Below are 25,795 nucleotides of genomic sequence, written 5' to 3' on the forward strand. Positions count from 1 at the left end.
TTCAGGACCTCAGATTTAGAATTTGTGGTCACGAAATCAAGCATCTGAAAGCACACAACTTCGTGTGACCAGTTTTTTTTTTCTTTCATTATTGTCTCGCAACTTTGATGACCGATTGAGCTCAAATTTTCATAGGTTTGTTATTTTATGCATAATGTTCAGATACACCAAGTGAGAAGACTGGTCTTTGACAATTACCAATAAAGTCCACTGTCTTTAAAGCCATTGGACCCTTTCGGTAAACAGTGTTATCCAAGGCCCACACTTTGTGTACCACAACTTCTATATCAAATAACATTTGAACCTGTGAAAATTTAGGCTCAATCGGTCATCGGAGTCGGGAGAAAACAACGGAAAAACCCACCCTTGTTTCCGCGCGTTTCGCCGTGTCATGACATGTGTTTACAATAAATCTGTAATTCTCGTTAACGAGAATTTATATTGTTTTGCTGTTTTCTCAAAAAGTAAAGCATTTCATGGAATAATATTTCAAGAGAAGTCTTTCACCATTCTTTATGTAAACCCTGTAAGTTATTTGTAAATCTGTGAACTTTTTTTTTTTTTCCTGAACCGAAAGGGTCCAATGGCTTTAAGTTTAAATGTTGTGATCAAAATCTGCCAAAAATCAAATGGGACACATCTTCAAAATCCAAACTAGCATAAGTATAAGGCTAGGTAAAATCTATAAATTACCAATATTTGTAATTATAGTTATGAATTGAAAGGAGGGGAAAAGAAAAAAAAACAACTCGACCCATTTATATCAACATTTGTATATAAACTTATGCAAATAACCTGATCCCGAAAACCGAACTAGTAAGTAAAAACTCTCGATGAAAGACACGCCCATTTTTGGTCACCGCAAACAGCTCTTTTTCTGCTAAGGACCAATCAAAATGCAGTATACGGTCGACGCCCATCCCGGTAACTGTGTCATTTGAACGTGCAGTACGTGTAAGCTGGTAATGCAACCTCGTTTGTAAAATGTTTATCCCCGCTTCTAACGTCACGTAACTATTGGGAATGTGCTTATATAAAAACGAGGTTGTGCTACACGAACTGTACGTTTTGAGTGTTTCAGTATATTATCCAAACACGAAAGAACACGTATGTATACACAATATACAACGCACACACAGTTCCGTATACATGTACACGTTCCACATAAAACATCAGAAACCTACCGGTAAACTTTCATAAAAATCGTAATTTCTTCATTTTGCAAAGCTGACATTATTCCCGTTTTGAAGCAGACAGTAACCAACATGTCAAGGATTCCAGGTAATGTATCTGATCATTTTTTATGCTTTTCTGAAACTGGAAAACAGTCGTATTTTTGGGTCAGATCCGGTTGACAAAAATGCTGAATCATGCGCTGGAAGACGTACAATAGCCGAGGGCTAGATTCCCAGATCCGGGGGAGGGGGGGGGGGGGGGGCTTTATTTAACCATTATTTAACTGAAACAACCGAAACAACTTTTGTGATGTGGCTCCCTACCTAAGATCAAACAAGCAAAATACTTATGTGAAATTGTCACGGGAATAATGTTTTTAACTTAAGTGCCAAATCACAGATATTTTATTTTTAATAAAAAATAAATAAAAAACACCACCAAAACAGGATGCAAATTTTTAGATGATAAGCTGATTTCCTGAATCCTGTTTAGTTTTTGTTTTTCTCAAATGTCCCTTTGAAAATTAAAAAGCACAGTCCAAAGTCTTGCTTCCTGTGGAACTTTTCTCACTTTTTAACAAACTGCAAACTAAGTTTACAGTTTATAAAGACAGGTTGCTTGAACATAGAGCCAGGTTCCTTGCTCTATGGTCAAACTACTTCTACAAGTTCTAGAAACTATAACTAAGGCTTCCCGGGGGAGCCTTATAGTTTCTAGAAGTATGGTCAAACCACAAGAAGTCGCAAACTTCATTCATTTTCTCCCTTTAATTCTTCCAATCTTCTGCAGGTGGTACAGTTGTTGAGGCCAAGGGAGATGAAATGACCAGGTAAGTTTTAGATGACAATCAAGACCCTATCCTGACTGCATAGCATCTAGGGTTACGATCATCATAACTATATAGTCACACACAAACAGGTTTTAACTGCATCTGGATGTCACTTACAATTTTATAGATTTGGAATGTGACCCTACCCCCCCCCCCCTAAAAAAACAGAAAACAAACAAAAAGAACAAACTTAAATTCACCCTTTTTGTAATCCTAACTAAATAAAGCCCAGTTCATACTTCCTGCAAATGCGAATGCGGTTCAAATTTTAACGCCAGAAATTCGCGATGAATAATTTGCAACAGTTGATGTAACTCCTAAGAAACATTCGCTGAGAAAACAGCGATGTGAAATAAAAATTGATGTCGCATTCGCATTTGCAGGAAGTATGAACCGGGTTTTAGTCCTTGACTGAAGGGAATATTATGTAATGAAGCAACAGTCGTCTCAACTATAAGATTCATCCCTGGCTGAGGATACTTTATTAAAAAGAAAAAACAAAAATCACGCCCTTAGGGCCTACCTGCTAAGAATAATGGAACTGGAAAAAAAAATGGAAAAAAACCAAAAAAAAACAAGCATGTATTTTGTTTCTGTACTTAGCCTTGATGTTCATACTGCATTAAACTACCATACATGTACCAGCAACTTTCTGCTTTTGTATTACCAAGTCACTAATAAAAAGACGAACTGATTTATTTATAAATATTTATGCTGGTATTGGTGTAAAGATTAATATGACTTGGGAACACACTGAATGTTTTCTCTATCCTTGATATATATGTGAACCCTCTGCTTATTACAGAATTCAGACTGTTATAGACAAAAAATACTTATAATAATAATAATACACGGTTTTTATATAGCGCTTTTTCACGGGTGTCTCAAAGCGCTTCACATTATTACCCCTGGTCACTGGGCCTTAAATCATTCCTTAAACCATCTCAGCTCCCTGGGGAGTATACAGCCTGCGCGACAATTATATGCACTACATGGCTAAACTAATCACAAGAACCATCTCTGCCCTCACAGGTGCCCATTTACCCCTGGGTGGAGAGAAGCAATTATAGTTAAGTGTCTTGCTCAGGGACACAAGTGTCACGACCTGGATTCGAACCCACACTCTGCTGAACAGAAGCATCAGAGCTTGAGACTGTCCATGTTGATTGTTTGAATAGGATTGCAAAATGGCATCCCAAATTTCAAACCAGTAGGATTTTAAAACTTTTTATGGTGGAAGCATTTATAACTAAGAGAGATTAACACCATTTAAATGTCTCTTCAAATTGTTTACGTCATTTCATTCTTTGTTTTAAAAAAATAGTTTCTGCTATCTGTAAAAGTGTAACAATAATATTTTTAACAATTTTCCAAACAAAGAAAATACTACGATTCAAGCAAAAATGTCTTAATCTTATCATGGAATGTTTGTTTTTATGTTTATTATAACGAACTAAATCCACAGTCAAAGTCGAAAAGTAAGTTCCTTTTGTTGAAAGAGTAAACAATGTGATAAAAATATAACCTTGGTGTTTGGTTTAGTTTTGTTCACAATGTTTGACTTTGACCTTAATTGTTAGTCAGCAGCTCAAGATACCGTAGGGACTTTGGTCTTTGTATTATGTTAACTGCGTATTTGCAAAAATAACTTATTGATTGCTATTTAAAGGTAGGGTCAACAAAATACCTATTTGTAGGCAAAATTATCAATAATGATTTAACAAAAGTCACCCAAAGTGATTGGTAATAATGCCTCAGTCTTGCATCATATGGACTAATGTAGACTATAGTCTGAAAACAAATAAATAATTACCTCTTAGGGAACGTTTTAGCCAGGATTTTTCAAAAGGGTGTCAACATTTGCTGGAAATTTAAAAACTGGGTGTCCAAATTGTTCACTTAAAGGCAGTGGACACTTATAGTAATTGCTCAGAATAATTATTAGCATAAAACCTTAGGCCCCTACTTGGTAACAAGTAAATGGGGAGAGGTTGATAAGAGGTTGTATAAAACATTGCGAGAAATGGCTCCCTCTGAAGTGGAGTAGTTTTCCAGCAAGAAGTAATTTTCCATGAATTTGATTTCGAGACGTCAGATTTAGAATTTGAGGTCTCGAAATCAAGCATCTGAAAGCACACAACTTCGTGTGACAAGGGTAGTTTTTCTTTCATGATTATCTCGCAACTTCGATGACTGATTGAGCTCAAATTTTCACAGCTTTGTTATTTCATGCATATATGTTGAGATACAGCAAGTGAGAAGACTGGTCTTTGACAATTACCAATAGTGTCCAATGCCTTTAAAATGCAAACATGAAATTGATCGATAAAACAGGGTGTCCAAATTTAAAACAAGGTGTCAGAAAGACACACAGGCACCCCTCTAGCTAACACATTATATGCAAAGCTTGCAAAAAATGCTTTGTGAGCCAATGACTTCAGATTTGGGCGTTTTTTTTTAAAGATTAGAATTTCATATCATTATCAAGATCCTACCATCATCTTTAAAACTAGACCTATGTAAGGGCATTTCACACGAGACAATTAACAGGCAACCAGTTTTCTAGGCAATCTCCAACAATATAAATATAGTGGCTTCTTATATAGCGCGCATATTAGTCACTCAGTGATGCTAGAGGCGCTTTAACATACATTCATAAATACCTAAGACAGTTTATCCATTCTGATTGGTCTAAAGGGCATCACGAGGTGTTGTTTGAACGGATGATATAACACCAGTAAAAAGTGTTATAACATGGGCGTGACATGCGCGCTTGCACCTGTGCGTATAAGACAGTTTCTTCATTCCTATTGGTCGAGAGCAACGGTCGGGACAGTTGTGCCACATCACGCAATACGCGGTACACCCACATCATTCCCTTATAAGGAGTTGTTTACCCGATCGGACCGAGGGCCTAACCATTTCATAGCTGGAGGGGTGTTGTGTTGAAAGAAATCGTCTCAGTAAAATTATCAAGTCCAGGCCTCGGTGCGGGTTTAAACCACTAGTTGAAAACCTCTTCACCACACATTGATTCCCTAAGTATTTTCTTGCAAGGCATATAATGTATGTTGGACTCAGTTTGAATTTATGAGACCTACTCCTTTTGCAGTAAGAAAAGGCATGCTCATAAATAATCAGTTTTCTCAATATTTTCTAGAAGTTGTAAATTACAAGATAATTTACAGTCAACCAACTCCGGGCAAATTCTAATAAGAAAATGAATTAACTTCAGTTTTCTCTTTATTTTCTACGAGGTTGTGGTTGCCTCGACGACAAATTAATTCCTGTTTCAGTTTTCTCATTATTTTCTAGTGGGTTGTGAATCATAGGCTGCCTGTCCCTTGTGCATAAAGTGCAAGTGGTTGCCTTCAAGAAAATTAATTTGCATTTCGGTTTTCCTAATTATTTTCTACGAGGTTGTAAATTACATCTAGAAGATTGGATGTTGTGCTGCATGCTCCTTGTGTATGCAGTGCAAGAAGTAGTTGCCTCCAAGTTGCCTGAGAGAAAATTGCCTCGGTGTGGTATGGCGTTAAGCTGTCTGAAGTGGTTTTTTAATTAAGGAGGATGTTTTTTTTATGATCAAGGATATGTTCATGAGGGTATTCAAGGAAGATGGGATTCAACTGAGGAGTTTTAATCTCACATCCTGATTAAAGAACCATCATGATTATGAGTTAGTCATGGGTTGTTCACTCTGGGCCCAATTTCATAGAGCTGCTTAAGCACAAAATTTTGCTTAAGCAAAAAAATCCTTGCTCAGTAAAATCAGATACCCTGCCAAGACTCCTCTCAATTGGTATGCTAAGTAAACAACAGCTAAATACCAGTCACAAGCAATGTATATTGCATGAAATTTTGGCCAGTAACATGTGTAAAATAAGCGAGCTATTTTCGTGCTTAAGCAATTTTTTGCTTAAGCAGCTCTATGAAATTGGCCTCTGGTCATAGACACTCTAATGTTTTGCCAAAACAAACAACACTATGATAAACGTAATCTAAATTGCCTAGACAATGATCAGCTATAATCAACATTACCTCATAGGATCAATTACTTAAAACAACTGTGTTGGTCTGATAGATAAGCCTCCATTGCCTCTGTGACGTCTCTGGGGTCGATTTCACAAAGCAATAAAATTCATCGCAAGACAATTTTTCAGTATCACCATAGTAATTTGTATTGTGACATCACCATTTTCGTAGCAACTACGATTGATTTGCAGTTACGATGAATCTTAGATCTTTGTTAAATCGGCCCCAGGTCTGAAACTGGGATATTTCAATGGGCACAAAAGCACATTACCAGGGGCATGGAGGCAATTGTCTCTGTTGCCCTCATGAATTGTCAAGCTTGGCCTCATCTTACAAACCTTGCAAGATAGACAAGATATTGCTATTTTTCTCATGTTTTTTAATCCTGCATTTTAATGTTTTTCTTGACTGTACAGCGCTTTGAAACAGTGTTAAAGCACTTTATAAATTCATTTAAGCTAAGTTAAGACACATTTTTTTCTTTCAGGAGGTTCTAGCACAGGGTGGAGGGGTGGAGCTATTGACCCCTTAACTTCAAGGATCTTTGATGATTGACCTCTACTACGTACACACTTCATAGTGTTTTTTTTCTTTAATATCATTTCTCTTGCAATTTGACAGGATTTTCTGGGAGACAATTAAGGAGAAGTTGATATTTCCTTACGTCGACTTGGACGTCCAAAGTTACGATCTCAGTATTCAGAACAGAGATGCAACAGACGATAAAGGTATTTGTTTAGACGAAATTTCAAAGAGAAAATGCTGAACCCTGCTGTGTGCCATTGAGCTTTTTTGGTTTGTAGAGAAGGTTTGTAAACAAAAGTTGTTTACTCCGCCTTGTTTGGGACAAATGTTTTCAAAATCCACAAGTTCCCTTATGAGACAGCCTTTGCACCAAATCAAGAAGTTGTGATTTAGTAACTAGACTACAATACTTATTTTAGTCATTGTTAAATCAGTAGTTAGCCTTTTGGATTTTGAACCCACAACCCAGTGATTGCAAGTCATGCCGTCTAACCACTGGTTAACATTGAACAGCTGTACCTGCTGTACAAGTTTTCAATTCAATTCAATTCAAGGTATTTTATTCAAATATTTGTAGCCAAAGGCTAAATTACAATTGAATTTACAAGGTAAAAAACATCACGATTACATACATTGAAGGGAAATATACAAAACATTAAACCAACATAAAGTTTAAATAAGAATGATGGAGATTGGCAATTGCAATAGTGGCACGGTATAAATAATGCCTAGTTAAACCATCATGTTTAACCATCATATCAATTTATTGTTTAATTACTGTACTTTTTCTTCTCTCTCGTTCCTTCTTTTAACAGTGACCACCGATTGTGCTGAGGCAATAAAAAAGTACAACGTTGGAATAAAATGTGCTACGATCACACCGGACGAGAAGAGGGTGACAGGTAAAGAGAGAATATAGTTTGTGTCTACCCTTACATCGATGTGTATCAAGCGCTGTATCTTCGGTACTTTCCCAAGAAAGATCACCTGGGTGGGGTTTCGAACCCAAACCTTTTCTTTGCTAGAGTGATGTCTTAGCACTAGACCACGGAGCTAGACCGGTGGCTAGAGGCAGTTCAAATGAATGCTTTGACAGGGGGTACCAAGTTCTATTCCAATTCAGTACACGTCCTACTTTTGAGTAACTATGCATCATATTATTAATTTTGGTTTTTACCAAACCACCGATGTGTGTTAGCACTGTATACTCAGTACTTTCCCGAATCCTGTGAAAAAAATATCACAGGCATATTACTCGGGTGTGATTCGAACCCACGACCCTTGCAATTCAAGAGCAGTGTCTTACCAACTAGACTACCGAGATTGCCCGGTAGCTAGAGGCAGTTCGAATCCTATAATTATGCAGCGGGTACCGCAACGATATAATAGATGCATCTATTATATGTTTCATATTCTTGTATGCATTTTGTTCAAAAAGAAATATTAGCATCTTTGATGGTTCGACATTTCTGATTGGTTGTTTTTCCTCAGAGTTCAACCTGAAGAAGATGTGGAAGTCACCCAATGGGACGATCCGTAACATCCTCGGTGGGACGGTGTTCAGAGAGGCCATCATTTGTAAAAACATTCCACGGTTGGTTGTCGGTTGGAATAAACCCATCGTAATTGGTCGTCACGCACACGCCGATCAGGTTCGTACCATTACACCGATGTATTTAACACTGATCCCGCGACCATTGCATTTGCTAGAGCAGGGTGTCTTACCACTAAACCACCGAGCTAGTTCGCTGGCTAGATGCAGTTGGAATCATATGTGATACATGTTTTGAAAAGTGTTTGAGTTTATTTACAAATACTTTCAAATCTTTTCTCCTCAGTACAAAGCCACAGACTTCGTTGTTCCAGGCTGCGGAAAACTAGAAATGAAATTCACCCCCAGCGAGGAAGGAGGAGAGGTCATGAACTTTACCGTGTATGACTTCAAAGATGGCGGCGGCGTTGCCATGGGAATGTTCAACACAGATAAATCCATCCGAGACTTTGCGGTGTGCTGTATGAACTATGCAATAGAAAGGAAGTACCCACTCTACCTCAGGTAAGCAAACTTTCATACAAGCCTGTAAGCACAGAAAATTTGCTTAGCACAGAAAAATCTTGCCTAGCTAAAATACTTTCCTTCCTTTTGACTCATTTGTTACACCATTATACAGTGTTTTGTTGTCATTTAGTCTTTGAGAAAGACTCTGCTAGGGTTGAAATGTCAGGCCATTAACTTTTTTTTGCACTTATACCATAGGTCTTTTTGGTTGGTGAGCAGTTTGCAAAAACTAATTCTATTTTCTTGTTTATTTTGCAGTACCAAAAACACAATCCTGAAGAAGTACGACGGACGTTTTAAAGACATCTTCCAAGAAGTATACGAAAGGTTGGTGAACGAAGTGCTACATCTTTATATGAGCCCCTCTGAACATTTCTTGAGAATACACCATACAGATTGACTTCATGACCAAAATCAAATCCAGCAGTAGTTTTGATTATTATTAACATATTTATCTGGTAATGAAACCAAGGATGCCTTATAAGTGAACTTAATCACTGTAGCTCGTAAGCCCGAGGAAACCAACAAAGGTGCTTGCTATGTGAACCAGAAACACAGGGATTAACCTCTACTGTCTCTTCCACAATAAGGCCAAGTAAAATAAATAACATGTTGCTCGTTCCCACCCGCCTCGATTTTGGCAGCCGCACCAATTTTTGTGTGATTTGTTAATTACAAAAAAAAAAAAAAAAAAATCATTGAAATCAATTTACATATTATTGATAGCTATTTCAAATGTACCCTTCATTTTTATTGAGCAATTTCATCATCTTTCTTACATGTACGCCTACAAAAAATGCTATCACAACGCATAATGAGAAACTTGTTTCTTTGAAACGTTTTGTCCTTCACGTTTGCATGCCACAGTTCTATGCACCAGGGCGTGATGCCACACACAGAATATCTTTGGAGCAAAAGCAAGAATAACTCTTTGGAAAGAATAACAATGTTATCAAAATGGACACAGAAACACACACAGAATTTGGGGACATACAGAACATACTCTTAAACCATCTTCAAATACGATATTGCCGCCATCTTAAACATGGTGGCCATCTTGAAAACAAATACACAAAATTTAAAAAATAACAAACAACAAGGACTTCCCTCACCAACTTTTTCAAAAAGTCCGGACGAGCAACATGTTATTTGTTTTACTTTGTCTAAATCGTTCTGTGTTCTTTTTATATGCACTACCAATGCTAGCACACAGGGGCTACAGTTAAATGTTCACTCTGAAGGACAGAACAATTATGGTATTCAAAATAAGATATCCAGATGGTACCACAATTGATCAAGTATCTGTTCAAGGACACAAGTGCCATAACCAGAACTCAATCAAATCCATCTGCGGATCAGACACACTAGAGCTCCAGTCAGGTGCTCTAAATTGCTCGGCCACAACACGCTACGATTGATTTTTCTTTATATTTTCTTTTTTGTTCCAGTGACTACAAATCAAAGTTTGAAGCTGCTGGGATCTGGTACGAACATCGGCTCATTGATGACATGGTGGCATACGCCATGAAGTCAGAGGGGGGTTTCATGTGGGCATGCAAGAACTATGATGGGGATGTGCAGTCTGACAGTGTAGCACAAGGTTGGTACACCCCTATACTGTTAATGAACTCTTCTAGTGGTCTCCCTGTTTTTATTAATATCTTTGTTTGGGGATGCCAGGCCTGATGCTTCACGGAGGCAATGAAGGCGATTGCCTCTGTGTCCCCTGGTCATTGCCTTGGTGCCCTAGAAATGCTCCAATACAAATTTGCAATTTTATCATAGGGTGCCCTTTACCAAGAAGAAAATGCCTTGGTGCCCTTGCCCTTTCAAAAACGAAGCATACAGCCCTGGGATGCCATAGTAGTAGGGCTTGATAGCCCAGTTTATGGAGCCCCTGCACGGAGGTTTATACTTGGTTAGTGATGCCAGTCAGAAGCCGTTCAACCTACGACTGGCATGTAGCCAGGGATCGCATCCAAGTTTACAACCTGGAAGCGGCAACAGAGGCATCACCTGTGACTTTTTATTTCAAAAATCAGCCCCTCCCCATACAAAGAGATTGATGAAATAGGGAGACCACCACTAAGGTAGAGCTAGATCTCAGATTGTATTAATCTGAAGGTCGCATGTTCAAGTAGCACTCACAGTAATTTTTTCTCAGTTCAACCCCAAGTTCTTAATAATTTTAATACATTTGAATATTTCTTTTGGCAGGTTATGGGTCATTGGGTATGATGACCAGTGTCTTAGTCTGCCCTGACGGTAAGACGGTAGAGTCAGAAGCTGCACATGGAACAGTCACAAGGCACTATAGACTGCACCAGAAAGGGGAAGAAACTTCTACCAACTCAGTCGGTGAGTCACACAAGCTGCTAAGCACAAGCACAACAACATTGCTTACCAAAAGAAGGTTACCAGCCAAAATACCACCTCACAAGTACTTTTTGTGGCTGGTATCCTGCTGAATTTTGCTGAGCAGAAAGTTTGTTAGCAGTATTTTTTGCTTAAGCAGCTCTTTGAAATTGGACCCTGGGTCCAAGCTGCTTAAGCACTAAAAGTAGCAAAGCTAAACTTATTTGTGCTTACAAAAACAAGGTTACCGTGTTACATGTACAATTTGTGACTGGTATCCTACTCATTTATGGTAAGCAGGAAATTGCGACACAACTGGTAGTCTGAGAAACAAGTTTACACAAGATTGAGATTAAGTTTGAAATTCAACGTTCTCATTTCTTAATTCCAGCGTCCATCTTTGCGTGGACATGTGGGCTTGCTCATCGCGCAAAGCTAGACGGGAACACTGCCCTCGCCAAGTTTGTGAAGGAGTTAGAATCTGCGTGCGTTGACACCATCGAGGCGGGTTTCATGACCAAGGACCTGGCTATCTGCGTAAAGGGACTCAAAAAGTAAGTGGTTTTTATTCTCTTTTGGATCTTGTTTTTGTTAAAGAGGGCCTGCAAGGTCAAATTAAGTTTTGTGATGCATTCATTTTCCAATAGATAGAGTCATGAAAAACGGTTTAAAAATGCCATTCTGTTACCTTCAAGTGCGCAAATAAAACACAGAAACTACTAATGTTTGAACTGTCATCTTAAAGGAACATTACAGAACTGGTTTTTGCTAACAAAACAGTTGCTGGCAGTGTAATCACTTTATGTAATCCACCCTAAACATAAACTTACAAACCTGTCGAAGTTTGAGATCGATCGGCCATCTGGGTCACGAGAAAGTAGTGAAATACCGATTACAAATTTTGCATTGCATTGATGCCAAAACAAAAATTAATAAAACGCTCACTGAGCGATAAACTCAAAACGCGAAATTAGATTATTCATTTCTTATCAAATATGACATTTCAGACAGAAATATTTCAAGGGATGTTTTCTATTATCATCATCATTACACCGTGTAAGTTTTATGTAAATCTGTGATCATCATGATTTTTGTTTCTTACCAATGCTGTAACTTTCCTTTAAAGAATGCACTGTATTTTTCTTGTATAAAATATGTCAATTTTTGGTAATTTGGTTTTTACCCTTAACACCGGTGTGTATTAAGCACTGTATACTCGGTACTTTCCAGAGTTCTGTGACACAAAAAAAAAACATGCAAGTGTGGGATTCGAACCCACAACCAAAGCATTGCTAGATGCAGATGTCTTGCCACTACACCACCGGCCTGTAATACATTGTTGCTTGTTTAGTGGAAGGTACGATGGATTAAAAAATAAAATGTAAAAAAATTAATGTTACTGTTTTCTTTTCCCCAACAGTGTCCAACGCTCTGATTACCTAAACACATTTGAGTTTATCGACAAAGTGGCAGAGTTCTTGGTAGCAAAAGTTCAAAGCCGTCTGTAGCTGAGGTCAAAGGATCAAAGGTCAGATGTCAACCAAACAGTATTTGACGAACTCGCTTACGAACTTGGTTAACTTAATTTTTACAGTGATATTAGTGTTTCTTCAGGGGTTATTAATTAGACAAAGAACAAATTTTTATTGTAAATTTTGATTTTTATCAAAAGAGTATACAAAAAAAGTTTTATTTAACAGTTTAATTAGATGGTGAAAATAGTACAATTATTTTTGTACAATTTAGATTTTTCTCATAGGCCAAAAGTCACTCATATAGTTGCCAAACTACAGGATGTCCCGTAGAACACACAATCACTGTTTGTGTCAAACTACGGAAAAACATAAAAATGAACAAGACCTGCAGTGTCTTTCTTTGTTTTTCTCATTCTGTAAAAATTGTTGAAGTTATTTTGCTATATATTCATTCTGCAAACAGAACATAATCTTTGTATGTTTTTATACACTTCCTTCTGATGGTGCTTGGCAAGTGTGTAGGTGCAAAGTAGTGTCAAATAAAATTATAAGTTGGGGTTCGATTTATCACCATTTGGGGGTTATGGTAATAGTTTCTGATAAACGCACATTTAAAAATCTCATGGCTAGGTGCAAAGTAGTGTCAAATAAAATTATATGATGGGGTTCTTTTTAGCACTATTAAAGGCAGTGGGCACTATTGGTAATTGTCGAAGACTAGCCTTCACAGTTGGTGTATCTCAACATATGCATAAAATAACAAACCTGTGAAAATGTGAGCTCAATCGGTCATCGAACTTGCGAGATAATAATGAAAGAAAAAACACCCTTGTCACACGAAGTTGTGTACGTTTACATGGTTGATTTCGAGACCTCAAGTTCTAAATCTGAGGTCTCGAAATCAAATTCGTGGAAAATTACTTCTTTCTCGAAAACTATGGCACTTCAGAGGGAGCCGTTTCTCACAATGTTTTATACTATCAACCTCTACCCATTACTCGTCACCGAGAAAGGTTTTATGCCAATAATTATTTTGAGTAATTACCAATAGTGTCCACTGCCTTTAAGGGGTAATATTTTCTGATGAACGCACATTCAAAAATCTCCCGGCTAATTTTACCTTTTATATTGAATGTATTTCTAAATATCTTCGCGATTGTAGGAAACAAATGTTGGCAACTCTGAAATGAAAGCGATAGCTAGTGAACTGCCAAACAATATATCTTTGCTGTATTTATTCTTTGTAATCCAAACGATGGTTTGAGACTTTGCATGGTAGAGATTTAACAAGGATGGTACATTGTGTAACATTCAATCAGTAGAGTTCTTTATAAATCTTGCAAAACTTCCATTGTTGAAAAACAAAATAAATATTTAAGAACCATTTTGGCCAGGAACAGTATGTTGTGACATTTAATAAATTAAAAGGGCCCAGTTTTATGGATCTGCTTACTATAAGCAAAGAATCTGCGCTTACGAAAGCAGGGAATATTTGCGTACTCCACGATACTGTACATTCTTCGCTAACACCGAAATTCAGTGCTTGATCGTAAGTGCAGAATTCAGCCATAAAATTGGGCTTAGAAGTAATATATGCACTTTTCAATAATGAAAAACGAGTCCTAGTATTGGGCTCAGAAGAAGAGTTTAAAGTCGTCTTGAAACCAAATCTAAATATTTTGTATTTGTTGTCTTTCTATTTTGTATTGTTGGTCATGTTGTTCTATATAGAACTAAACTTTTCTTTAGATAGGTGTTCATTGAGTGTGATTGTAATAATCTTGATATATTTTGTAGTATTTTGTTGGTATTTATTGGACAAACAAATTAGAAATTTACAAATGACTCATGAAGCATTCTTAAAATGCTGACAACGCAATAAAAATATTTGATTAAAATATGAATCAATAGTGTATTTGTGTAAAAAAAAAAGAGACAAAATAAAACATATCTTTAAAAAGAAATGGTACAATAGCAGCATGGTGTTATTATTTAGTCCAGGTGCTAGACCGAGTCAGGATATAAATGAGATACCAAATAGACTGGTGCCTTACTTTCTATGTGCTCACCCTTGTCCTCTATGGCTGTACACATAATTGCTTCTCTGCAACCAGGAGTTGAAATGGTTAACTTGGTGGTAACACATGCAAGATCTCCTAAGCCATTAACCATAATTTCTCCCCTGCACCTGGAAGTACATCTGACGATACTGATGGTGATTAAGTGCCCCTGGAAGACAACTGACTGTATGTTACTGTGTGTCATTTGCGGCAGTTCTTCTTTTCCCAAACAACGAGCTGAACAACTCGTTCCTGAAAGAAAAAAAAAGATTAAGAAAGTCAATAAAACTAGAGTTGAAGATCTATATTTATTTTTCTAAAAACGGTTAATCAGAACTTCAATCTCGTTATTTGTTTACCATTTCTAGCGATTTTAATCCAAAAAATGACCCAACCTCTTAGTGAAGCAAATATCAACACACTTTCCAGGATGGTTCAGGATTAAAAAATCGCAGTCTTAATATATTTTGAACAAGATCAGACCAACATATTAATTGGTAATTAGATAAAAATCTCCAGTGGCAGGATCAAAAGGTTCATCATTGTACAACAAAGTAAACTAAAGAGGAATATTTAATGATTATTTGTGAATATTTATGAGGTATGAATATTTAATAACTATTTACAAATATTTATGAATATTCATATTACCTTGCTTCATCCATCATTTTCCCTGTGTCCTGTGCAGCCATGAAGCTCACTAGTTTAGCATGCACGTCATACCTAACAATACAAATATACAAGTTACATTAAAATATACTCAAACTTAAAACTAATGAACCAGTTAAGCATGTACGTCATACCTAACAATACAAATGCACAAGTTTCATTAAAAATACTCAAACTTAAAACTAATGAACTAGTTTAGCATACCTAACAATACAAATGCACAAGTTTCATTAAAAATACTCAAACTTAAAATTAATGAACTAGTTTAGCACGTACGTCATACCTAACAATACAAATGCACAAGTTACATTAAAATATACTCAAACTTAAAACTAATGAACTAGTTTAGCATGCACGTCATACCTAACAATACAAATATACAAGTTACATTAATAGGCTAATATACTAAAACTTAAAACTAATGAAGCTCTAGTTTAGCATGAACGTGTACCTAACAATATAAATATACAAGTTTCATTAAAATACACACAAAATTAATAATAATCATAATCGTTAGGTAAAAATAATCACAAGTGTTAAAGTTTCAACATAAACAGTGTAAAATAAATTACATTGCACAATAATATCAATGTGATGCCCAGGATACAAGTTAAAACAGTTAACAGTTGCCAAAAGGCCCATGCCTCCCAAATACCAGAAAAAGCAAGAAAATAACAAAAAAAAGAGAACCAACAAACATAGAAAGGTATGGCAAGAAAAGGCATGGGATAGGAACGGGGGAAATTCATTTCAATTCAATTCAACGCAACATTGACTTCTGCACTCACAATAACAGACACGTTTTTCAATAAATATACAAAAAATGTACAAAAAATATAATAATAGTACAACACAAGCAAATATAGTATTTTATTTTGTGATCGATGAAAATGAAAAATACAATAGACCTTATGTATGCATTGACGCTATCTAGCCGTCATCTTAGAGGTAAAGCGGTGACGAAACAATCGATACGCACAGATTTATACGCGCGCCGCAACAGGATTAGCCAATGAACAACCTCATTTTGACCTCTGGGTGAGGGCGCCCTACTAAAATTACATCATGTGCATAAGGTCTAGAGATAAGAAGATGTAAGTAAGTATGCTGTTCTAATAAGCCAAGGCTTGTGGGGAACAGCACTGGGCATAAAACAAATCAATCAGCAACGAAAACAGTAAATCAGTAAATAATGAATGTTATAAGTAATGCGGTTATAAGCGCTACAGGCATGAACAATGTTTAAACATTCTGTGACCAGTTAACCGAATGCAAAATTGTAAACATTCAAATTTTGTTTATTCCACTTGCCTTATTTTCCGTCCTTTGCTGGCTTTGGTGTCCACTTTCTTCTTGATCTTCTTCCGTAGCTTTTGTACTTCTAGCCATTGCCTAGAAAAGAGGAAAACATTTGAAATAAAAAGTTGCAGGTTGTATCGTTACAGGTTGAATGGTTTCTGACACTCCCCAAAGAAACATACTGACAAAATAGGGGGGCTATAAAATACTCTGGATACCTGTCATGAAAATAATAAGTCCTTTGAGAACCCGTCAAATGCTATGCAGTGTTATAGAACTGCGCATGATATACATGTACAATTGTTATTTACAAACAATTTATACCTTGTCAGTTGTACTGGATCTGATGTTGACGATGTTCTCTTCTCAATCAACTCACGGAGCAACTGTCAAAAAAAAGAAATAATATCGAAGTCTTAATATCAAAGTCTTAATATCGAAGTCTTAATATCAAAGTCTTATATAGCGCACGTATCTACCAAACAAGGTACTCAAGGCGCTGAGTATATACAAACTTTCAGAAAGATATGTAATTGCAGTGATGAATTCTGAGACCCAATTATTTAGCACCTTATAAGGGTTTACAAGGTGCTACGGCGCATTAAGCAGCCACAACCAGGACGCCGGGGCGAACCCCTTCTCTTTTCGATAAGTGCACTGGGTTCTTTTACATGCGTTACACAACACATGGGACCAACAGCTTTACGTCCCATCCGAAGGACGAATCAATGATCAAGTGTCTTGCTTAAGGACACAAGTGTCACGGCTGGGGATTTGAACCCACACTCTGCTGATCAGAAACACCAGAGTTTGAATTCGGTGCTCTTAACCGCTCGGCCACGACACTTCCACAAGTAAATAGTTGAAACATTTGTTGAGCTTTCCCCTCCTTCTTTGGTCACTCAGAATTATTTGAGTAAGAATAGACCCCTATTCTTGTACGTACCTGGTGGTAGAAATCGTCATCATCAAATGTTTCTTCATCGTAGTCTTTTAGATGAGAATTGACAGATGCCCCCGTTTCCTGAAGAAAAAAAAAAAAAAATCCATAAAAAGGTTTTGAAAAAGTGACAATAGCAAAAAACATTTTGTTTTAGTTATAGACGATGTGACCTCTGACGTCACACGAAAACCATAACATGATTCGTGCCAGGCAAAACCTTTGTGTTTTGGCAGCCAGCTAGAAAGTGTATGCAATCTTACCATGACTACGTGTCTTTTTGTCCCGGCGAAACATGACGTATACAGTGTTTTTTCAATAGAGGGCAGTTTTAATGTAAACACAGGTCCAGCGTCTATAGTTATACCAAGTTTTTGAATTATGAGACCCAATATGTAACACTTGTCTGCCTGTAGGGGTTCACAGGGTGCTGCGGTGCACTCAGCTGCCACTGCCAGAAACAGCACCAAGCCCCTTCTCGATAGTGTAACTGGGTTCATTTACATGCATTATACAACACACAGGATCAATGGCTTTACGTCCCATCTGTAGGACGAAACAATAATGATTTTAGTGTCTTGCTTTGGGACACAAGTGTCCAGAAAAGGGACTGGAACCCACACTCTGCAGATCAGAAACACAAGAGCTTGAATCCAGTATGCCTTACCACTCAGCCTAACCACTCAGCCATGACACGCCACTATTCACTCAGTAGCGTGTTGTTTCTTCTACTCATTGCACACAAAACATTGACTTGGTAGCCATTTTGGTTTTCAAATTCAGAAGTTCATATGTTTCGAAGCAATGCTGTAAGGTTATACAGACTGGTGCCTTTGTACAACTTCAGTACAATAATAGTAGTTGAATCGGGGCACTAGATGATCAATTCCTCACCTCGGTTCCCTCTTTTGATTGGCTGTCGTCTTGGTTCTCTTCGGAATCACCGAGCCGTCTGTAGGTCGTCCGTCTGAGCTGGGTCCGTCGGATCAGTCTGGGTTTATCTTGAAGAACTTGTTGAATTTGTGACAATGGCGACTTCTCAAACGATGAAAAAGCCTGAAGGAAGAAAAGATGGAAATATCGAAATGTTTATATTTTATGAGTTATATTTTAATTAAATGGACCACTTGCACTGAGATCCCATGCAAACAACTCTCGTGGTGTGAGAAGCAGGGCCCAATTTCATGGCTCTGCTTACCGTAAGCACAGAATCGGCGCTTGCGGAAGCAGGGAGTCTGTGCTTACGGCAAGCATATTTCACGGGTTAGCGGCGAATTTGGGCTTCTGCGCGTGCGTACTTCACGTTACTAGGCATTCTACGCTTACAAGGCTAGCGCAGAAATTCGGCGCTTGCACGTAAGCGGGGAATCGCGATCGTAAGCGCAGAATTCGGAGGTAAGCAGAGCCATGAAATTGGGCCCAGGCCCATTCTTCATGTCAAATGATGCAATCTCCATGACATGAACTTTTTTGTATGAGCTGTGAAGAAGTCTTTTGTAAACACGCTGTAAAAGCTAGAGGTACTTATAAGGATGCGATGATATAAGACGGATTATTCTCTGATAACAATGATCTGGGTTGTATTTATTTAGCGGCCATTAAGCAAGTGCCCTATCTCAGCCTGATCGATAGAGGGCGCTAGACTAACTATCATTACACCCTTCCTTTCATAAAAGAACCTTTGTTTATAAACTTAACATTTAACTCACATTAAGCAAGTGCCCTATCTCAGCCTGATCGATAGAGGGCGCTAGACTAACTATCGTTACACATGCGATGTCACAGTTCAATTCAGTTCAATTCAAATCAATTCAATTCTTTATTCATCAAGCCAAGCATGAAAATCACTTTCTCGATTTGCACATTAAAATACACTTATTAAAAAAGCACAAAAACATACATGAATTGTAGAAATTGAAACAGCAACAATATAATCAAAATATCACATGGCACAAATAAATAGTTTTAAAATACACCGGAATTATATACATCAAAACAGAAAATAAACCAAGGATGACTTGAACAGGAAAGGGGGGTGGAAAAGGAGAAAAGGATGGGTGGGGGGGGGGGAAGACACTACATGGGAACGAGGAAGAGGTCATAGGTGACATGGATTGGGAAGAACGTAGCAAGTCATCTAATAAAACTGTTGTTAATAACATGGTCTAAACATCGAGTTTCAGAAATTTGAGAAATTTCTACATCTTTTTTAGACTCAGAAATACATTACGCAAATAAACTTTAGCATTTTTCCCCTACAACAGACTTTTAAAGGAATTATGGGGGGAGGGATTGGGGTTGGGGGGAATTCTTACAAACGTACCTTTGTGTTCTGTTTACCCGTAGACAGCTTAGTCTTCTCGTGCCACTTCTGTATCGTCTCGTTCTGAAATCCCTCAAAGTCTTTGTGTCGTTTCGTAAGAAATTCCCCGATGTCTTTAACGTCTGCTTTTCTCTTCAATTGCGGAGCAATGCTGGGTTTCTGCGACTGTTTGCGTGGACCTGAATCATCCTCATCTTCTGAACTGGTTATCTCTTCATCACTGTTCAAGGTTTATAAAAGGTAGCCATAAAATAAGGAAAATCGACCTTGAGTCAAGAGTCTAATTAATTCATAGAGCTGCTTCAGCTTGAAAGGTAGCTACATGTAAGCACAACAAAATTGGCTTACCAGAATCAGGTTAATAGCTTAAATGGTATGTAACATGCACCATTTGTGACTGGTATCCTGCTCATTATTTTATGCTAAGCAGAAAACTGTGGAATGGAGTTGGGCCTATGGTCTAGTTTCAAAAAGTAGCTGAGAACAACCTACTTATGCTAACCACAAAAAGGACTTCCCCACAACAAACAATGCTTACCAGAATAAAGTTATGTACCAGATGAAGGAACAAAGATCCCAATGGAAATGCCATTTGCAAAATGGAATAGGTCATGACCTCTAAAAAGTGGCGCATCATGGCTAAGTGGTCAAGCACACTCGACTCAAGCTCTAGAGTTTACGGACACTGCCAAAATGACAGAGCACTGGCCCATAACCTAGAGGTTACAGGTTCACATCCCCTCAAGCAATTTTCTTATTCCACATAAAATTTCTATACAATTCTTTCAAACTATAGGCACCTTGGCTCAGCTTGTTCCTGTTTACCCATCACAATGTGACGCGTAGATGGGTTGCCTAGCAACAGAGTTTGTTGTAGATCGATGAGTTTCATCAGGAGTTTACGGAGCTGTTTACTGCTGGACTGAAGTGCTTCCTCAACCTCACGACCGCCCGTCTCTAGGAACGATGGAAGCTTATCATGCGAAGGCAGCTGATTGGCTATCGCCAACGACTTCTGTAACCGGATACGACTCTCCATAAAAGTATCCCATAATGCTGTTAAAATAATACACAAGGGGGATAAAATAAAATAAAACAAACGAAAACCCTCACAAAACAAACAAACCCAACTAGTATTCTTTATGCGACTTAAATTAAACATCTATTAAATTGTCATATTAGCTGCTGCTAAAATAAAGGATTCAAACTGCCTCTAGCTGGCCACCAGGCAATCTCAATGGTCTAATGGTAAGAAATCTGCTTTAGAATGGCAAAGGTACGGGTTCGAATCCAAGGTACAAGGTGGACCATGGCAATCCAAGGCTTGAGCAAGGTGTACATAAAAAGAAAAACTTACTGAGCTGTGTCCTGGTCGCTTTGCCTTTCGCAATCTCCTCCGAGATGCTGGCATCAGAGAACGCTTGGACTCCACTCCCAATCTCCTGGTTGCTAAGATACTCCTCATCGTCCCCTCCATCATCCTCATCATCTTCATCTTCACTTTCGTCTTCATTTTCATCTTCATCATACTCTTCAGTATTCTCCTCATCTGAAGAACTTCCTCCCCCATCTTCAGCCCCGCCTTCTTCCGAAGACGACTCCTCCATCTGACTCCGCAGCCTCCTAAACTGATCTTGGATGCTTTCAGTATTCACTTCTTCTCTCGACTCCATTTCCTCGTCCGAACTTCCGCTCATCTCCGTCGGACTGAGTACATCGTCGGACGCATTAGACGCCTCTTCGTTGTCACTGAACAGGTCGTCCGATGCATTGTATGATGCAGGGTCTTGGATGTTACCGACAGGGTCTTCCCAGGTTTCCAGCGTCTTACGAGATGTAGCTTTTCCGGCGTAACGTTTATCATTCTCATGTAAGAGCCGAGAGTTCTTTTTCCTGAGACTGCTGGTTTGGATTTCTCCATCCTTTTCTTGGATGTCGTCGTCATCAAAATCTACAAGCTGAGCTTTTGTTTCTGCAAGAAGCAAAAATAAAGAGAAGAAAATACTAAAATGTATTTATTTATGCAAGCTTGAAATTTCATCTTTGTAGAGTTGAGAGGTCAAGGCAGGCCTTGTGGCATGCGCTAACTTCTTCTTTTTGACTAGCACCGCCATCCACTATAATCTCATTATTTTTAAATTTTAGTTTCTAAATCTCATTTCAGTAAATAAGATACTATTTTGTTTCACAATAAATGAAAAAGCAGTGGCCAGACACAGAAATATTTTCCCAGGGCCATGGCTAAGTACTTCATTTTGATTTTAAGTAATTTTGGGCGGTCGCACTAAATACCGACAACTCACGACCCCTCACGACCCTCACGACAAAAATTTTTAAATGCACAAGTCAACCTGTAAATATGTGCACAAGAGTCATATGCATCTAAATCATTTTCAAACTGTTGAAAATTTGTATTTTTAACTGTGAAAAAAAGTGTTTTTAACCCCGAATTTAGTAACGAACGGAAATATTCGCCATGTTGTATTCCGACATACCTGGACGATTCTATTACACTGCAGGGGGCAAGGGTAATTTCTGAGGGCTGAGTTGTATTTTTTTCTTTTTGGTTTTAGCTGCTGTTTGTTTCTTGCTTGTTAGTAACTAAGCCGCCACTCTCGAATTCGAAGTTAAAAAAGGGGAGGTATAAATTTAATATTTTCCATGAGAAGCACATAAAATGGTAAATAATCATCTTGCATGTTGTATCACCCACGCGGATAATGGAACGTCCAAGTACGTCGAAAGACAACATGGCAAATATTTCCGTTCGTTACAAAATTCGGGTTAAAAAACACTTTTTTTACAATTAAAAATACAATTTTTTCAACAGTTTGAAAGTGATTTCGGTGCAATATGACTCTTGTGCATTTAACGGTTGACTGTATGTTCAAATGTTCTGTTAAAGTGCAATTAAAAAGTGCTGTCGTGAGTTGTCGTGAGGGGTCGTTAGTTGTCGGTATTCAGTGCGACCCATTTTGGGGGAAAAGTTACCGTGTGGCGCCACAACTTTTTCATTCAATATGAAATACTAATAGTATCTAATTTACCTCAACGAGATATTCCGTTTTGTAAATATGAGTGAAAAGGTGGTGGCGCCATACGGAAAATTGTCCTTTTTTTGCGGGCTCCTCGATCAAAATCAGGCTGTTTCCCCAATTTTTTTCCTGAAATTTGCCAAGTGTTTCCTCAAAAATACTCTTTAGCTTTGGAACTTGGAAGTGGCACCCATATTTGGGACATGATGGTATAGTTGTACCAGTTGTACTGAAAATTTAGGCAAAAAAAAGGATCAAAAACCTTTTCAATTTGGTTCAAAAACAGTTTTCTAGCGAAGTAAATGTAATACTGCAACTGGTTAAGGTAGTTTTATAACACGATTTCATTTTGTTTCAAAACACAAAAATAAAACACGATGTAATTCATTTCAAATTGTTCACAAACCTCCGTCTGACTCATCTTCGGGGTCTTGACTTAAAGTTGGGTTGCTCAAAGCTGCAATTTGCTCAGCCAAACTCATCTTCGTCTTGGATTTCGCCATTTTTAAAGTCATTTTGTGACTTCTTTTACCACCAAGCTTGCAGTTTCACTCCCCACGTGTGTGTGTGTAGCGGAGTTCTGTGTAGCGAGTAGTGCGTAGTCTCTACCACAGACGTAACATGATCAACACACCTGACGTACAGTCTTGTAGACAAGACTAGCAAACACGTAGTAAGTCTGAAGTATTGACTTCGACATGCGTAAATATAAATATAAACTAAAGAGACTTTGACACCAGACTAAGTGCATGTAAATAATTACAACGAAAACAGAAATAAGTTCAGAAGGAACGTCATTTATTCCCAAATGAATTCAAGTTTTTCTACTTGAATCCTAAACGGATCGCTTGAAAAATGTGGGTGAGGCCTGAAGAAGTTTTGTTGGCAAATGCTCTATGGTAAGTTAATAATATGTTGATGTGTTTAAAAGGAGATATTTAGGTGTTTTTTATGTCTTGTCAAAATTTTTGATTATTTTGGGAAAACAGCTGTACGCAGCAGATTCAATCAGCCCTCATCCTGTGTACAAAGGTACCGTGTACAAATGCATGGGTGGGGGAGGGGCGTTTCTTCCGCCTTCAATCCAGGGATGTATTTGTTGGAGTGGTGATTCGAAACAATCCACATCAAGATCGCAGGGCTTGTACTAGCTCAAAACTTTTACTGGACCAGGAATGTTTTTACAAAATCAGAATCAAATTTAGAAGAAACAATGTTATTAATAAGGTTTATCGCTAATAGCAAAATATCAAGAGAGGGCGCTGTTGCACCCACACAAAGGTATAGGCGTTGCGTGCGCGAATAGTAGAAACTGCATAGAAACCGTCCCCCATTCCTTCTTAGAGTGCATTGTGGTTCAGAATCGCGATAAACCTTATTACAAAGGTTTATCGTGGTTCAGAAACGCAATGCATTGTGGGAAGGAATATGGGGCGGTTTCTATGCAGTGTCTACGACTCGCGCACGCAACGCCTATACCTTTGAGTGGGTTCAACAGCGCCCTCTCTTGATATTTTGCTATTTGCGGTAAACCTTATGATTTACAAAACAAAGGAATTTAATAAAAAATTAACAAAGACAAAAGACAGTTTTCACAATCAGAGGCTCACAGTCACAGTACTGCACTTTAACTTTTAAAGTTATTTTTAATTTAACACTAATAAATAATAATAAGAATAATTTAATAATTGTTATTGTAATCTTGTAATAATTAATAATAATTGTTAATAACAAAGCCGGTGTGATGGCGATATAATACTAAATAATTAATAGCTAGCTGCAAGCACACTAATATTAATAATTCATAAATTAAAGAGAATATTTTGTTTTGTGTAATTTGTCAATGAAAACACTACGATTACGAACTCAATCAACAGTTTGAACCACATTTTAAAATTGGTTTGTAAAAATAAAAAATAAAATAAAAATAAAACAGTATCAGTCCTGGAGCTTGCGAAAAATTTAATTACCAATCAAACAGTGTTTCTTTCAATCCTTGTTGATTCTTATTTTCCTGCAGGATAACACAAAGAGCCAATCCTTACTTTGTTCTTCAGCGACGTAAAGGTCACGGCGGAGGTAGTTTGACCTCTCTCTTCATCGGTACCTTGGACTCCGTGCTAGACTCTAAAGCGCTGCCATACCGCATTCTACATCAGACTCCAAACACTGAAGTCAGCTACAGTAGGTTATCATTAGCTAAGGCCTGGAAATAATCTACAGGCCTGTATGCTTCGTTCTTGAAAGGGCAAGGGTACCAAGGCATTTTCTCTTTGGCACCCTATGAGGAAATTGTAAATTTCTACTGGGGGAAGAGCATTTCAAGGGCACCAAGGTAATGGCAAGGGCCAATGGAGGCAATCGCCTCCTTTGGCTCTGTGAAGTATAAGGCCTGAATCCACATCACCCAAAGAAGTTGGTGTCTACTGGCCCGTCACTGAAGCCATTGGCCTCTAGCCGGTGGTCTAGTGTAAAATTTGAGGCCCGTTGAGCCTAAGTAAAAAGAAATACCGGTTGATCGTCAGGGTTTTTCTAAAAAGAGAAAAAGAGGAGAACTAAAATAAAACGTAATAGTATAAAAAATACTACAAAAATTAGGATGCAACCTCAAAAAAGGATGAGGGAGGGGATGATCAGCTGTTTTTTATTTTTTATTTTGCCTAATTAGTTATATTGCTGTTATTAATATCTGTTGATTTGGTAGGATGTGAAAAGGTCAACAGTTTTATTTTCCTTTATTTTTCTCAGCTGTTGCCACTGCTGTACACAATAAAGACATCAATGTTCATTGGGAATGGCTGGAACAGAATCTGATGGAAACCCTTGGTGAGTTTTAACCTCCATTCACACCATTGTCAAATAACATGTGTCCCATTAGAAACTCAATGTTACTTAATTTGCTGGAACAAATCTCTATAATTAAACATTGGGTGAGCATTACCTCCATTCACACTGACACAAATAACATGTGACCCAGGAGATATTTCAGGGTCTGATATGTGAACTGATTTGTTT

General features: G+C 37.8%; 3 protein-coding genes across 5 annotated transcripts in view; 2 read left to right on the forward strand and 1 right to left on the reverse strand.

Annotated features, from left to right (window-relative positions):
• Positions 1-23,341, reverse strand: part of LOC139942835 (protein AATF-like) — a 43,242-nt gene extending 19,901 nt beyond the window's left edge. Inside the window, exons 1-10 of one of the 2 annotated variants that reach the window (XR_011786707.1) lie at positions 23,187-23,341; positions 21,103-21,717; positions 20,546-20,801; positions 19,746-19,965; positions 18,317-18,478; positions 17,429-17,506; positions 16,807-16,868; positions 16,495-16,575; positions 15,166-15,237; positions 13,998-14,766 (exon numbers count right to left, since the gene is read on the reverse strand). Coding sequence is in view for 1 of the 2 variants with exons in the window: in XM_071939618.1 (XP_071795719.1) it covers positions 14,706-14,766; positions 15,166-15,237; positions 16,495-16,575; positions 16,807-16,868; positions 17,429-17,506; positions 18,317-18,478; positions 19,746-19,965; positions 20,546-20,801; positions 21,103-21,717; positions 23,187-23,295 (1,716 nt within the window). In the remaining variant the exon portion in view is untranslated. Of the gene's footprint in view, positions 1-13,866; positions 14,767-15,165; positions 15,238-16,494; positions 16,576-16,806; positions 16,869-17,428; positions 17,507-18,316; positions 18,479-19,745; positions 19,966-20,545; positions 20,802-21,102; positions 21,718-23,186 lie in introns of those variants that run through there. The other variant, XM_071939618.1, reaches the window with a different exon arrangement.
• On the forward strand, positions 1,120-14,002 carry LOC139942840 (isocitrate dehydrogenase [NADP] cytoplasmic-like). Its single transcript, XM_071939628.1, has 11 exons — positions 1,120-1,281; positions 1,966-2,005; positions 6,662-6,768; positions 7,381-7,467; positions 8,057-8,217; positions 8,404-8,621; positions 8,883-8,951; positions 10,073-10,224; positions 10,842-10,982; positions 11,371-11,533; positions 12,400-14,002. The coding sequence occupies exons 1-11, from the start codon at positions 1,266-1,268 to the stop codon at positions 12,485-12,487; spliced, it is 1,242 nt and encodes a 413-aa protein (XP_071795729.1). The 5' UTR covers positions 1,120-1,265; the 3' UTR covers positions 12,488-14,002.
• A 218-nt stretch (positions 23,342-23,559) lies between the features above and the next one.
• The window catches only part of LOC139942831 (TBC1 domain family member 9-like), a 33,720-nt gene continuing 31,484 nt past the window's right edge, over positions 23,560-25,795 (forward strand). For both annotated transcript variants that reach the window (XM_071939612.1, XM_071939614.1), the window contains exons 1-3: positions 23,560-23,679; positions 24,801-24,964; positions 25,529-25,606. In XM_071939612.1, coding sequence (XP_071795713.1) covers positions 23,636-23,679; positions 24,801-24,964; positions 25,529-25,606 — 286 coding nt within the window. In that variant the 5' untranslated portion in view covers positions 23,560-23,635. The remainder of the gene's footprint in view (positions 23,680-24,800; positions 24,965-25,528; positions 25,607-25,795) is intronic.

Source organism: Asterias amurensis, chromosome 10 (assembly GCF_032118995.1).
Source record: "Asterias amurensis chromosome 10, ASM3211899v1".
Classification (NCBI taxonomy): Eukaryota; Metazoa; Echinodermata; class Asteroidea; order Forcipulatida; family Asteriidae; genus Asterias; species Asterias amurensis.